The sequence below is a fragment of the Lepidochelys olivacea genome, assembly GCF_965140295.1.
Source record: "Lepidochelys olivacea isolate rLepOli2 genome assembly, chromosome: 9".
Lineage (NCBI taxonomy): Eukaryota > Metazoa > Chordata > Testudines > Cheloniidae > Lepidochelys > Lepidochelys olivacea.
In genome coordinates, this window is record NC_140419.1 from 28,280,036 (window position 1) to 28,294,024 (window position 13,989).

At 41.7% G+C, this 13,989-nt stretch overlaps 1 protein-coding gene across 1 annotated transcript in view; it reads left to right on the top strand.

Moving 5' to 3' along the window:
• The first annotated feature begins 822 nt into the window (after positions 1–822).
• The window catches only part of ANKUB1 (ankyrin repeat and ubiquitin domain containing 1), a 30,364-nt gene continuing 17,197 nt past the window's right edge, over positions 823–13,989 (top strand). The window contains exons 1-3 of the mRNA XM_084639832.1: positions 823–1,064; positions 3,180–3,323; positions 12,186–12,402. Coding sequence (XP_084495958.1) covers positions 975–1,064; positions 3,180–3,323; positions 12,186–12,402 — 451 coding nt within the window. The 5' untranslated portion in view covers positions 823–974. The remainder of the gene's footprint in view (positions 1,065–3,179; positions 3,324–12,185; positions 12,403–13,989) is intronic.

The following is a 13,989-nucleotide window of genomic DNA, read 5'->3' on the forward strand; positions in this document are numbered from 1 at the left end:
GGGGGCTAATGCCCCCACAATAGAAATACTGTCAGAGCTAATTTATGTTTGCAGCTTGGCTTTCCCATCCTGTCTGGCTCCACCCCACACTCCCCAGCTCCATTTACTGCCTCTCCATTGGCTGATTAGCTCTCAACTTCCAAACAATCAGGTTATGGCCAGCATCCCTACCCTCCAGCAGTGGGTGGGGGCAGGGTATCTTTCCGCTCTCTGCTATTCAAGGTGCATGGCTGCTGCTTCTGGTGGAGAACTCAAGAATCCTAAAGCTTATTCCCATGTTCTAAACACTAGCTCACACACTGCAAACTACTGGCCTTTATATTTACTTTAAAATATATATATATAAGTAGCTAATGTTTCTCACAGTGGATTCAGAAGTGTAAACAGATGAATAAAGTTGTTATAGTAACATGAATAAATGTGGCTTAGACTTATTTACAAAACACTTTGCAGATGGCAATAAACAAACATTTCAGTTTAACAGCTGCCAAGGATCCTTGTTTGATGACTCTCAGTGCTTTAATCAGTAGCACTTTGACTAAGCAAAGTTACTAGCTTGCAGGGACAGTGGGTATGATGGTAGAAGTATGATTAGCTTGGATCCTGTATGTACATGTTTGAAACTTGTTCACACTTGCCTTAATCAATATGTGGTTTGTTGGTTTCACTAAACACATGGAGGGGGGGATTTTCCCCCCTAATTCAGCTGAGCTAGAGAAACACATTCATGACATTGTATCTCAGGGTCACTGCTGTCTGTTACGGCAGGGCTTTTTCTGGCAGGCATTTGTTTTGAAGAGAAGAAACTCTTTGCATTTAGGCTGGATATTTGTAGTCTTCTCTGGCTTGTTGTGGTATGGATTTTGCTTTTTTGTTTTTGTCTTTTGTCATTAATTGTGGATATGAACTTGGCAAGGCATGTGTTTTGTTAGCTCAGGAAGGTCTCCTAGCAGTTTTTAGCAGCGTTTTACAAGATGAGGATTTTCATAGCTTTTGAAGGATTTTGTGAAGCTTTTGACATTGCATCAGACCAAACTGTGCAAGCTGTAAAACTGATGATAAAGGTAGGTGCTTAACTAATTATCAAGCTAATTATTTTAAATTTTGATATGTTTAACTTATGGTTTAAATACATGTATAATATAAATGTTACTGCATAGTATTCCCTATTCTAATGTAAGGGAGTTCATTTTATAGATCTTCTGGCTGTCTATCCCTGATTTCTGCATAAGGCTTCTGAGACTCTTACTGCCTGATTTTCAGATTTAGCCAAGCACTGCTTGTTGCAATATGAAAGATGGGGGCAGTAGGCAAAGCTGCTGTTATACTACCAATATAATAGACAGGCTGCTGGTGAAAGTTAGAGCATTCTCGGGGCTACTTTAACTTGCATTTGGCGGCCAGCAGCCAACCCCAAGGGGCATTTCACAAAAGTGAGAATCCTCAAGAGTTCAGTAGCACACTGGCTACACATCTCTTTCTCCCTGGTCCCCATGTTCCTCACATAGACTCTATGGTACAGGTGGGATGGAATCCCTTCCTGATCAGAACTGCCAGCTTTATGGTCCCTCTATGCTACTAGAAAGGCATAAAAATCTGGCCCTTATTCTTTAACAGTGAAATATTCAGAAACAAACTTTTACCTTGTAAAAGTACAGGAGAGAGATAACGTTCACTTCTTACATGTGTAACATACATAACATGTCTAGGCACTTCATCTTCTGGGGAAAGCAAGTGAGGGAGGGCTCACATCTGGTGCTGATACAACGTAGCATGTTCTGGAATCAGGACAGAAATATGAAAGTGGATACATAAATCTGAGTTTACTTTTGGGGGTTGTTCACTTTTCATGATGGTTTACAGGCTCAGTGGTATTGTGTCAGAGCAGATTCAGACAAGCATTGGTCTCTCTGCTAAGTCATCTTTTTGAACCACTGACAACAAGTGCCACAATTTTATCTGAAATCTGATTGTCTTCACCACCTGCAGCTCTGGGAAGGGTGTTCCAGTTCATGGGAGCAACCGGGACAGTGTTCAGAGCTGGCATGTGTGTTTGTGTAGATAGTCAAGGGAACAGTCAATGGAGATTTTCTCTTAAACAGGAGAAAGGAAGACTCTGTGAGATGCCCCAGTGAAGACTGGGATTAAAAGAGAGACCTGATTCCCCAGAGGTCTCAAATTGTCACCACCAAACTCCAGGCACATGTGGAGCATCTTGCACTCTACATTACATGGCATCAGAATGATCACAGTGACATTTCAACTTGCTTCTTGTGAGATTCCTGTGAGTCAGGAGTCCCTGTGGCTGCAGGTTTGGCTGCATTGTCTGAATTAACCCTATATTGTTTTATGCATTTACTTTGACACAGCCAGGAAAATCACTGTTTATGTCACGTTCATCCTTTCAAGGAAAGAGTCCAGAGTTCTTGCACAAAGTCAGGCCCACACTTTAAAAATGGCTTCTAATTTTGGTGTCCTCAAGTTTTGTTGCCAGCTGTGAATATGTAGGGTGAGATTTTCAAAAGCACTCAGTTTGGTTTAACTCTGCTCCCACTGAAGTCCATCGGAGTTTTTTTTACATGGGATCAGATAGGCCAATACTGAGCTCTTTAGAAAATCCCACCTGACATCTAATTCAGGTACTTAAATATTCATTTAGGTGCCTCATTTTAGGCACCAGCGTTTGAAGCTGGTAGTCCAGGTGCCTAAAGTTGGGCACTCAAACATATGAGGTAACCAAAAGCAGAGGCCACTTGGGAAAATATGAGCTTTCATAAGTCCCCAGCAGGAAGATCACAGCCTGTGTATTTTTGTTTTAGCTTTGTGTCACTTGTAATGGATCAGATGTATTCATTTGTAGCAGCAAAACTTCATCACGTTCTTTAACCTCCTAGACACACAGAATTTTTGTAATTTATAAGCAAAAAATAAACCTAGCCTAAATCAAGGCTCTTAGATCTCAACACTATTTTCTTTTCAAAACAAAAAGGTATAAATCTTGTATCTAGCAGTTGTATGTTCTTAGAACACTTTACTTGGACTGTAAGCCCTGAGGGGCAAAGGGCAGTTTCTAAGGCACTACTGTAATATACATAACACCAATAATGAATGCAGATTTGTTGTGGGTAGGAATCACTGCTGCATCAACATCCTTTTCACAATTTATTATTCATTTTTAGGATTATTTCCACATTCCACTTTCTGAAGACAAAAAAGGCAGACAATATTTGGAGCTGATCTATGCAGGAGCAATACTGAAGGACAACTGGATCCTTGCTGACATAGGGATATCTGTTTCCTCGACTATTAAATGTGTTGTTAAGGTACAGTATGATTAAAAAAAACTGATAGTCTTAAATTGTCCAGAAATTCTGTTGTGTTTTTTGGTTCTCCTTCTAGACCTTGTGCTAAATTTAACATCACTAAGCAGCAGTAAAAAGTATCTGACCTCAAGAGTAGCCACCCTGACGGTCAAAGAATGAGTGTAAAAAAGTTGTTATGGTAACACGAATGATGGGGCTTATATTTATTTACATGGAACTTTAAAGATTGTAAAAATAGGGTCTCTACAGAAATTGGATTTGTGGAATGAAAGACCTTTACAAATAGGGAGAAAAAGCCTCTTCGATACAGCACTATACAGATTTCCCACTGTGGGAAATAGATTTAGGAGGATGTTGTCAGCCATATATTTCTGTCACCCCCAAAATCCATTCCTTCCCTCAGTATCTGTGATCACAAATTGACTTTAGGTCATGATCTGTCATTTTTCCTCTGTTGAATATATACCTTGGCAGTCAGTTGCTGCTGCTCCTTCATGAGATGCAGAAAAGCTAAAGTTGAATTGCATTAAATAGAAAAATAGCACTAGTCTCTCTACTCCCACTTGCACAGGCTTCCAGTAAGCTAAGTGCAGCAAGTTTTAAATACAGCACATAGTATAGTCTTTATAATACCATTGATGAGAATAGAGAGAGAGGCCACAACTGGAACCTTGAATTTGAACCCCTTCGAATTTCAGCGGGTGGAGATTATATCCTAATCCTTGGCTCCAATCCTACCCCACTGGTTTTGGTTCTGAATTGGATTCTAAACCAGAATGAACCATTTTTCCATTCATGGTTCAGCTGTGGCCAAACTCTTGTGAGAAATGCTCACCATTCAAAGGTCTAATCTTGCAAGGTTGCCAGCATTCAAGATGACTAAAATCTCATAAACTGCTGATCTCATGAGACTTTCACCATTTGGGGCTGAAATCTCAAAAACAACTATTGACATTTTGGGACCATTAAAAACAAAGATGAGCCCTGGCCCTTATTAGGCCTCTAAACTGAACCCTAAAGCCTAACCAAAACCTATCCTTATATCTAGTGAGAACCAAGATTTGTGAGTTAATTTTAGAGGCATTGTTCTAAGAAGAATTATCATTCATTATAATTTAGCATCATGGTTTGGCTCCCTCCTTGCCATGGAGAATACCATGGGAGAGGATCAGGGAACTGCAAGATTTCCTTGCAGAGTTTCATCTACATAATCCCTGAAAGGGAAAGGATCTGGGGGCAGGAAGGGTGGAGGCTTGGAGGCCTCCTGACCCTGTGGTTCTGCAGGGAAGGTCTCTTCCCTATCCCCCTCTCTATAGAGGCAGGAACTCATCCATGTGGATGGCTCACCTTTTATTTGGTTCCATTGGCCTCCCTCTCCTCTAGTAACACAACTCCACCAGGAGACATGCGGTCACTGACTGGGTCCCCCTGTAGCTGCTTAGTAGCAGCTGCAGAGGACATGAGTGGGAGTTAACAGACCTCCTAGCTGTATAAATTTCCTGCTGAATTTTTGCATGGAAATCTGGTGTGGTAGGAGGGGACAGTGCCATAGAAAGTGGAAGCTGCCTTGCTTAGGTCCTGGCTCCAGCCTTAGTCCAACTCAAAATAAAACTGCATATCAGGAACTAGTTTATTTCAGTTTGTGTGTGAAATGTGAAAAAGGAAAAAAAATCAAACAGGTGCTCCCTGCCTTGTACTGTCTAAAAAGGCATGTATGATGCAAAAATCAGATCACCAAAATATTACTTTGCAATTCTGCTGTAACTGGAAAATCTTTTCTTCCTTCATTCTCAGGAAGTAGAACACATGAGTTCCTCTTGCTTTCTAAATGCATCCATATTGAAATAACCTGGGTTTTTCTTGTTGTGTAAGGTCACACTTTTGCTGGAATACATGAGAAGGAGTTAGAATTTCAGGGGAATAACTCATAGTTTTGTATTACAGCTCTATGCCAACACTATTAAAGGAAATAAGCAATACAAAAAGACGTGACAAAATACAATAGCCTCTCATGCTGGTATGGTTTGGTAAAATAACTATACTATATCCTTAATATATAACTAAGGAAAACATGACATATATGATGTCTTTTGAGCATAATTTTCAGACCTGGTAGCCTAAATTTGGACACCTAGACCTGCATCTAGCTGTCTAAATCAGGGATCGGCAACCTTTGGCACCCAGCCCATCAGGGAAATCCACTGGCAGGCCAGGACGGTTTGTTTACCTGCAGGTTCGGCCGATCGCAGCTCCCACTGGCCGCGGTTCGCTGTTCCAGGCCAATGGGGGCTGTGGGAAGTGGTGGCCAGCACATCCCTCAGCCCACGCTGTTTCCCGCAGCCCCCATTGGCCTGGAACAGCGAACCGCGGCCAGTGGGAGCTGCAGTCAGCCAAACCTGCAGATGCTGCAGGTAAACAAACCACCCTGGCCTGCCAGCAGATTTCCCTGATGGGCCGCACGTCAAAGGTTGCCGATCCCTGGTCTAAACTGTAGCCGTTTATATATACCTGGTTCAGACATATCAGTGATTATAAAGGCTATTAAAAGTATATTTAGACATCAAAATTGGGCTGCCTAGGGCAAATTCTGTCTTCACTTACAATCTGAAAGTCAATAAATAATACTTCTCACTTCTACAGTGCACACATCTGAGGATTTCAAACATTGTTTGAGCAATAATGAATTAAATCTCCTAGCACCCCTGTAAGCGAGGTATAATTAGTTATTACAAGTATTCTCTCCATATTACTTGTTGGGTAGCAGAGGCACGGAAGTTAAGAGACATTTCTAGGGAATCTGGGTACAGCCAGGAATACAATCTAAGTTGCCTGACTCTCAATACTGTGTTTTAACCAAAAGGTCCTCCTTTTTCAGTGCTGTTGCACACATGGACCTAAGGATAGAATATGGCATTTGGGGGCCAACTTTTAACCCATGTTCACTTAAAGTCTGTAATTCCAGGGAAGTGTACAACACAGCTGAGTGAGGCTTACACAAATTAAAATGAGATAATTACCAATTGCCATCACATAAATTTATTTTTAAACAATATTTTGACTGGATTGTTCCCAGTTACAAGAAAAACAGAAAGTACTTCAATCAACGAAGGTGTAAAAAATTTTTTTTATACAGGGCTTTTCAGTGTCTGAATGACCCTTGTATCCTTTTTCTTGAGTCTTCTCCCTCTCCTAAATCCCATAACAGGTCATTTTCTTTAATTTTCTGAGGTGGCTGATTGCTGCCTTTATTTTAAAGAAAATACAACTCCTCCTCCTGGAGGATTTTCACTCTGGCTGGAAGGAGGAGGAGTTACCCTTTGCAGAAAACAGAAAAAGACTGTTTAATATGTCTGGTGACAGGCTTTGCACAAGACCTTTACGGCTGGTCTTAAATCTTAATCCAAAACAACTATTTCTGTCCCTCACAGTCAATGTCTGTAACAACCTTGGCTGTTTTCATCCATCATGAGGAACACTTTTATTCTCTCCAGGGTGGCATTTGTGTGGGTTTTGTGTCATGGGGCTCCTAACTACCCTTCTTGTCTATAAGCATATCAGATCTTCTTGGCTACTAAATTAGAGTACTCTGTGCACCTGCCATCCATACAAGTAATCCTGTCCATGTTACCACTGCTGTGGGGGTTACGCAAAAGTCATGCATTAATAAGACCAGATCCTTGGCCCTATTCCATTTCTTTGAACTGCCAATGCTGTCTTAAACAGATGTAGTGCCAGAGTAACTACCCCTACATCACCTTATTACAGCCTCCAGCGGACGCGGTGTGGCCATGCTGAGGGGGCAATAAACTCTTGGGGACCATTACCAGTCAGCACAACTTAGAGCAGCCCTGAGGATAAAACCAGACCCTGGCTAGCCTCAGGACTGAGGGATGTAATGTTGGTGTACAGCCACCTCTGATCACCACTATCCCAGGTCCTATGCCAAGGACAGTTCATCCACATCTGAGTTTCAGGGCCATAGGCTTCAGCTGATTTTCAGCAATGCTTCCTACATGGGTGCTGGAAAGAGGGAGAACAGGATCCCTGTGTTCTGTCCCCACAAGCTCATCTATGCAGGGCCACGCACAATTTGACCTTCAATTGTTTGTCACAAGGGAGAAAAGTGCTGAGGCTAAAACAATACAAGGCTAAACAAAGCATTGTAGAAACAGACATGATAAAAGTACACAACAGCACTGCAACCTAGATTTCTGTTTCATGCACACAGGGAAGACTGTCTTTTAGAGTGTGCTTTTTTTTTGTTTTGTTTTGATTAGCTGCAAACTGCAAAGCCATGTGCAGTAATTAATGAGGTGGGCTGTTGCAAGGCAGCAGCTTCTGTGCACTAACAAGCCTGGCTTCTCGCCATGGTTGTTATATAAGCCGGAAAAGATCCTGAAGATAGCTTGGCTGTATGTAGGTCCCTCAGTCCATAAACAATAAAGAACATTTTTAGTCTTGCTTATTGCTCCACTCTCTGTCATAGGATTAGTTGGCCAGAATTATTGCTGCTCCTGGTACAGCAATCACTAGGGCTGCAGTGTATAAAAACAAGGAGTGGAACAGAAAAGGACTGCAGTGTTCAGATGTCTTTGAGAAACTTAGCAGCTTGTTTACTCCAAGTCTTCTGGTTCTAGCTTTGTTGTTGCTGTTTCCCTGGGGAGAAAGATAAATTTAATTTAATCAAGTCCTTGATCTGTATGCATGTTGCATGCTGTGTGTTTGCTTTTTCTTCAGAAGAGGCAGAGATTTGATGGTAGGAATTCTTTTTTAAATTGCCTCTTTAAACCCTGATATGCAGCCCCTACTTGGTAAATCTGTATAGTCACTGCCCATTCCTGCAAGGTAGTGACCGCCTCCAGAGGGTCAATAAATTGAGAGGCCACAGCATTTTGCTTGAGATGCTCAACACCTCTGGGGAGTAGGTCTTAAATATGTGGCTCTCTTTAGGATTGAGAATTTACATGCATTTCCGTAACACCTATCATAAAACACTAGACACAACAAGAATCAATACTTAAAAACACCATTTACAAAATATATGCAAAATGATGCAGCAACAACAATAATTGATTTATCAATTCACCAAAACTGAGACCCTCTCCACTAAATTCACCCCCTTAGAAAAAGCTTGCATAATAGAAAAGCTTTGCACGTGAAGGTCCACAAATTCTGGCTTTGTTGGAACAAAGGGTGACGTGAATTTCAGGAGGTGAAAGCATACATCCTATAATGTTCTGTCAGCAACCCCTAGACATGGAAATCTAGGCATTGTTAGACCAACTGTCCCAGCTGATATCAGTTGTTGGAATGGAATATAAGGAGAGAGCTGGTCTCATGAAGGTTGCCTTCACTAGCAAATGGTATGTGGTTTGAACATGTCTGTGTAGAGTTGAGTCAGCTGACAAAATGCTGACCAAGACTGAATAACATTCAGATCCTTTTCCGCAGTACTCCTTCCTAGGCAGTCATTTCCCATGTTGTATGTCTGCAACTGATTATTCCTTCCTAAGTGGAGTACCTTCATTTGCCCTTATTGAATTTCATCCTATTTACTTCAGACCATTTGTCCAGATCATTTTGAGTTTTAAACCTATCCTCCAAAGCACTTGCAACCCTTCCCAGCTTGGTATCACCCACAGATTTTATAAGTGTACTCTCTATGCCATTATCTTAAATCACTGATGAAGATATTGAACAGACCTAGACTCAGAACTGATCCTGCAAGACCCCACTTGACATGCCTTTCCAGTTTGACTCTGAACCACTGATATCTACTCTCTGGGAACGGTTTTCCAATGAGCGATGCATCTATCTTATAGTAGCTCCATCTAGGTTTATTTCCCTAGTTTGTTCATGAGACAGTCATATGAGACAGAAGCCTTACGAAAGTCAAGATATACCACCCCTATTTCATCTCCCCAATCCACAAGGCTTGTTACCCTGTCAAAGAAAGCTATTAGGTTGGTTTGATGTGATTTGTTCTTAACAATCTATGCTGACTGTTACTTATTATCTTCTAGGTCAGTGTTTCTCAAACTTGGAACACCGCTTGTGCAGGGAAAGACCCTGGCGGGCCAGGTCGGTTTATTTACCTGCTGTGTCCGCAGGTTTGGCCAACCGTGGCTCCCACTGGCCGCGGTTCGCTGTGCCCAGCCAATGGAGGCTGTGGGAAGCGGCGGCCAGTACGTGCCTTGGCGCGGGCCACTTCCCACAGCCCCCATTGGCCAGGCACAGTGAACCGCAGGCAGTGGGAGCTGCGATCGGCTGAACCTGCGGGCGTGGCAGGTAAACAAACCAGCCGGGCCCGCCAGAGGCTTTCCCTGCACAAGTGGCGTCCCAAGTTTAGGAAACACTGTTCTAGGTGTTTGCAAATAGATTCCTTAATTATTTGCTCCATTATCTTTCTGGGTACTGAAGATAAGCTGACTGGTCTGTAATTCCTCGGGTTGTTCTTATTTCCCTTTTCTAGTCCTCTGGAATCTCTCCCATCTTCCATGACTTTTCAAAGTTAATCGCTAACCTAATGGCTCAGATATCTCCTCAGTCAGCTCCTTGAGTATTCTAGGATGTATTTCATCAGGCGCTGGTGACTTGAAGACATCTAACTTGTCTAAGTAATGTTTTAACTTGTTCTTTCCCTATTTTAGCCTCTGATCCCACCTCATTTTCACTGGCATTCACTATGTTAGAGGTCCATTCAAAACCTTTTTGGTGAAAACTGAAACAAAAAAGTCATTTAAGCACTTCTGCCATTTTCACATTTTCTGTTCGTGTTCTCCCCTCCCCCCCATTGAGTAATGGGCCTACCCTGTCCTTGGTCTTCCTCTTGCTTCTAATGTATTTGTAGAATGTTTTCTTGTTACCCTTTATGCCTCCAGCTAGTTTAATCTCATTTTGTGTCTTGGCCTTCCTAATTTTGTCCCTATATACTTGTGTTATTTGTTTATATTCATCTTTTTATCTTGATCTAGTTTCCACTTTTTGTAGGACTTTTTTGAGTTTCAGATAATTGAAGATATCCTGGTTAAGACAAGGTGGTCTCTTGCCATACTTCCTATCTTTCCTATGCTGTGAGATAGTTTGCTATTGTGCCCCTAATAATGTCTCTTTAAAAAACTGCCAACTGACTGAACTGTTTTTCCCCTTAGACTTGCTTGCCATGGGATCTTACCTACCAACTCTCTGAGTTTCCTAAAGTCTGCCTTCTTGAAATCCATTATCTTTATTGTGCTTGTTTCCCTCCTACCATTCCTTAGAATCATGAACTCTACCATTTCATGTTCACTTTCACCTAAGCTGCCTTCCACTTTCAAATTCTCAACCAGTTCCTCCCTGTTTGTCAAAAATCAAATCTAGAACAGCCTCTACCGTAAGTGTCTAATGCTGTCATCTAATGCTACTCTTAACAGTCATGTCAAATACAATAACATTTTCTAGTGAAAACAAGTCCTAAGTGTCAAGCATGCTAGTGACACTACAGAAATAATAAGGGACACAAAACCCAAACTGTGTGAAGGGCTGAAATCTCATCAAGTGGGTAGCCAGCCTTATTCTGCTAGCTGAAATGTGAATTATCTTCAGCTAGTGGTACTTGGGAAACCCAAAAAATTTAACTGAAAATTTCAGACTCAGAAAATTTTGACTAACTTTATCATCGGGTATAGCACCACAAAGAACATATTGCAGTAAGCCAATCTGGAGAAGACAAAAGTACAGGCTTTTGACAAGGCCTGGATCTGATGGGAAAATCCTGTCACTACCACTTAGTCAAGCACAGAGATAACAAAAGCAACCATAACGGGGGGTGGGGCGGGGCTGCTATCTGAACATCCAGAAGCAGCCGAAAATCCTATTGGAACTCTAGATTATAAATTGTAAGATATCCTTTCTGCCGTCTCCTCTTATTAGTGAACTGCATCACCTGTGTCTTATCGAGATTAAGTTTCAGCCAGCTGTCTTTCATCTAAAACTCAATTATGGTCAGGCACTGAGAAAATCAAACTCCTTAGATCTGATACAACAGGTGCAAAGCCAAATGTCATCGTTATCCATATCTTGATGGTTTTGCAACCTGCACCATCTCGCTGTTTCTCCTAGTGGTCTTCTATATTCAATGAAATTCCTTGTGCTTTTCTGACTCCAATGGGATATTCCTGAATTGCATCTCAGTGCAGTAACCTCTATTCATGCTAACAATCAACTAGTATTTTCATTAATAGAACCAAATTCTGCTCTAACTCACAGATGCTACTCAGCTGAAGTTAATGAGGTGCACTAATGTGCAGAATTAGGCTTACATTTTTAAGCAGTGACTGTGTGTTAATTGTTGTACAAGACGTAAAATATAGACAGACCTTACCTTGGAACTGTTATAAATGAAGTAAAAAATATATGCTCATGATTTTCATCCTTGCATCTGAAAGCATTTTACAAATCTGAAATAGCGAAGCCTCACAACATCCCTGTGAAATAAATATTATTCTATCTATTTCATAGATGAGTGAACTGGAACACAGAGGAGTTCAGGGCCCACTCCTCCAGGTGTCAAAAGCCCCTCAAGAGATGAGGAGTGCCCTAATGTCTCACTGATGTCAAAAGGCGCTTACGTTTTTCAGCACCTCACAAGAGGCGCTTAATACCTTGTAGGTTTGGGCCCTTAATGACTGTAGAAGGTCAAGCAGCCAGTTTGAGGGATAACTGGTAATAGAACCTAGTCTCTTGCTCTGTCCACTGGACCACGCTCGAACAAAAAGGACAGTAGATCCTTAGATGTGTAAAAAGAGTGTACCTAAACTATAGGCACAATTTACAAGAGCACTGTTGCTGGAGTACTTATGTCATTATTATTTTTCCTTTTAGGAAGAAGACAAACCAGCCTTCTATGTGTACAATGCTGTAACCCAAGAGAAAGTGCCCATTAAGGGGAGTATTTATCTTCTTGCTACAAAAGTGTCCCTTTTGAAAACACTGGTAACCCTGAAATGTGGCTTTCCAAATAGTGTTTATTGTCTCAGGACTCCAGAGGGCAAGGAGATGTACGACTGCAACACACTGAACGATTACCAGTTAGATATAGGTATAAGATGGTTATATTTTCACTACCTACTAAATAGAGCAATGGTGACCCAATATGTGTCTATAACGTGTCAGTTTTCTGTATTTAAGGAATATTTATCATTGTTTATATTTAGGGAAACCTGAAAAGCATTATTATTATTATTTATTTATTAATACTTTTCTAATGCAGATCTCAGTATTAAAAAAAACCATTTTGGGTCAAATGATGCTCTTCAAAATAAAACAATGTGAAAGGCAGGTGGAGAGACAAAAATGAATGATGCACAAAAGGAACCCATAATGCACTTCTGCATGCCCTTGTAATAATATTGGGCCTGCACTTGTACAATTGTAAGTTGGGACTTACACCAGTGCATCTCCAGTGAAATAAAACTGGTGTAAGGGAGAGAAGAATGAGGATTCTTATCAGACTGGGTGTTGCTTGTAAGATGGGAGAATACACAGAAAACTGCAGAAATCTTGCATACCAACATATAAAATTAATATTACCCCTACAAGCCCACTGTGCTATAGTCCCAGTCCACTTCCCAAAGGTGTTAATCTTGTCCTTACATCAGTGGTTCTCAACCAGAGGTCTGGGTCCCCCTGAGGGCTGCGAGCAGGTTTCAGGGGGTCCGCCAAGCAGTGCCAGCATTAGACTTTCTGGAGCCCAGGGCAGAAAGCCAAAGCCCCACTGCATAGGGTTGAAGCCCTGCATAGGGTTGAGGCTCTGAGCCCCACCACTCGGCGTTGAAGCCGAAGCCTAAGAAATGTAGCTTTGCGAGGGCCCCTGTAGTATGGAGCCTCGGGCAATTGCCCTGCGTGATACCCCCTAACGCTGGCTCTAGCTTTTATATGCAGAAAAACAGTTGTGACACAGGTGGGCTGTGGAGTTTTTATAGTATGTTGAGGGGGGCCTCAGAAAGAAAAAGGTTGAGAACCCCTGCATTACATTACTCCTTAGATGGCATACTGGCTTTGTATGTTACAGACAGCTGACCACAGTTTTGTCATTTTTAAATTTAAAAAATACAATAAAAGCTGTGTTATCCAGCACTTTACCAACCAGAAAGCTCTAGAAACTGGCATTTCTAATATCTCCCGATACAAATCTTCAATAGGGTTGCCAGGTGTCCAGTTGTCCCTCCTGTTCCTAGGCTGCCCCTGCCCAACCCCCAGCCCTCAATCCCCTCCTGCACCCAAACTCCCTCCCTCCATTGGTAAGTATAACTCTTAGTTAACAGGTTTCAGAGTAACAGCCGTGTTAGTCTGTAGCTCACGAAAGCTCATGCTCAAATAAATTGGTTAGTCTCTAAGGTGCCACAAGTACTCCTTTTCTTAGTTAACAGGAATTTTTGACTAACCTGCAACCCTCATTCCCACAACATGTCGGATAACAAAGTTTTTACTGTAAATGAAAAAAATGACAGTGAAGTTTTCTGTTAGGTCACTATGCTGGTGACCAACCTAACCAACAAACCAGTCTAAACGTAGGGTAAGATATGGCCCAGTGTGTTAGCCTCATGCCAGAATTAGATTTCATGGCTTCCTAGCTTCTGCTCTTTTGCTTAGTCCACTAGACCAGAGATACTCAAACTTCTTCCAC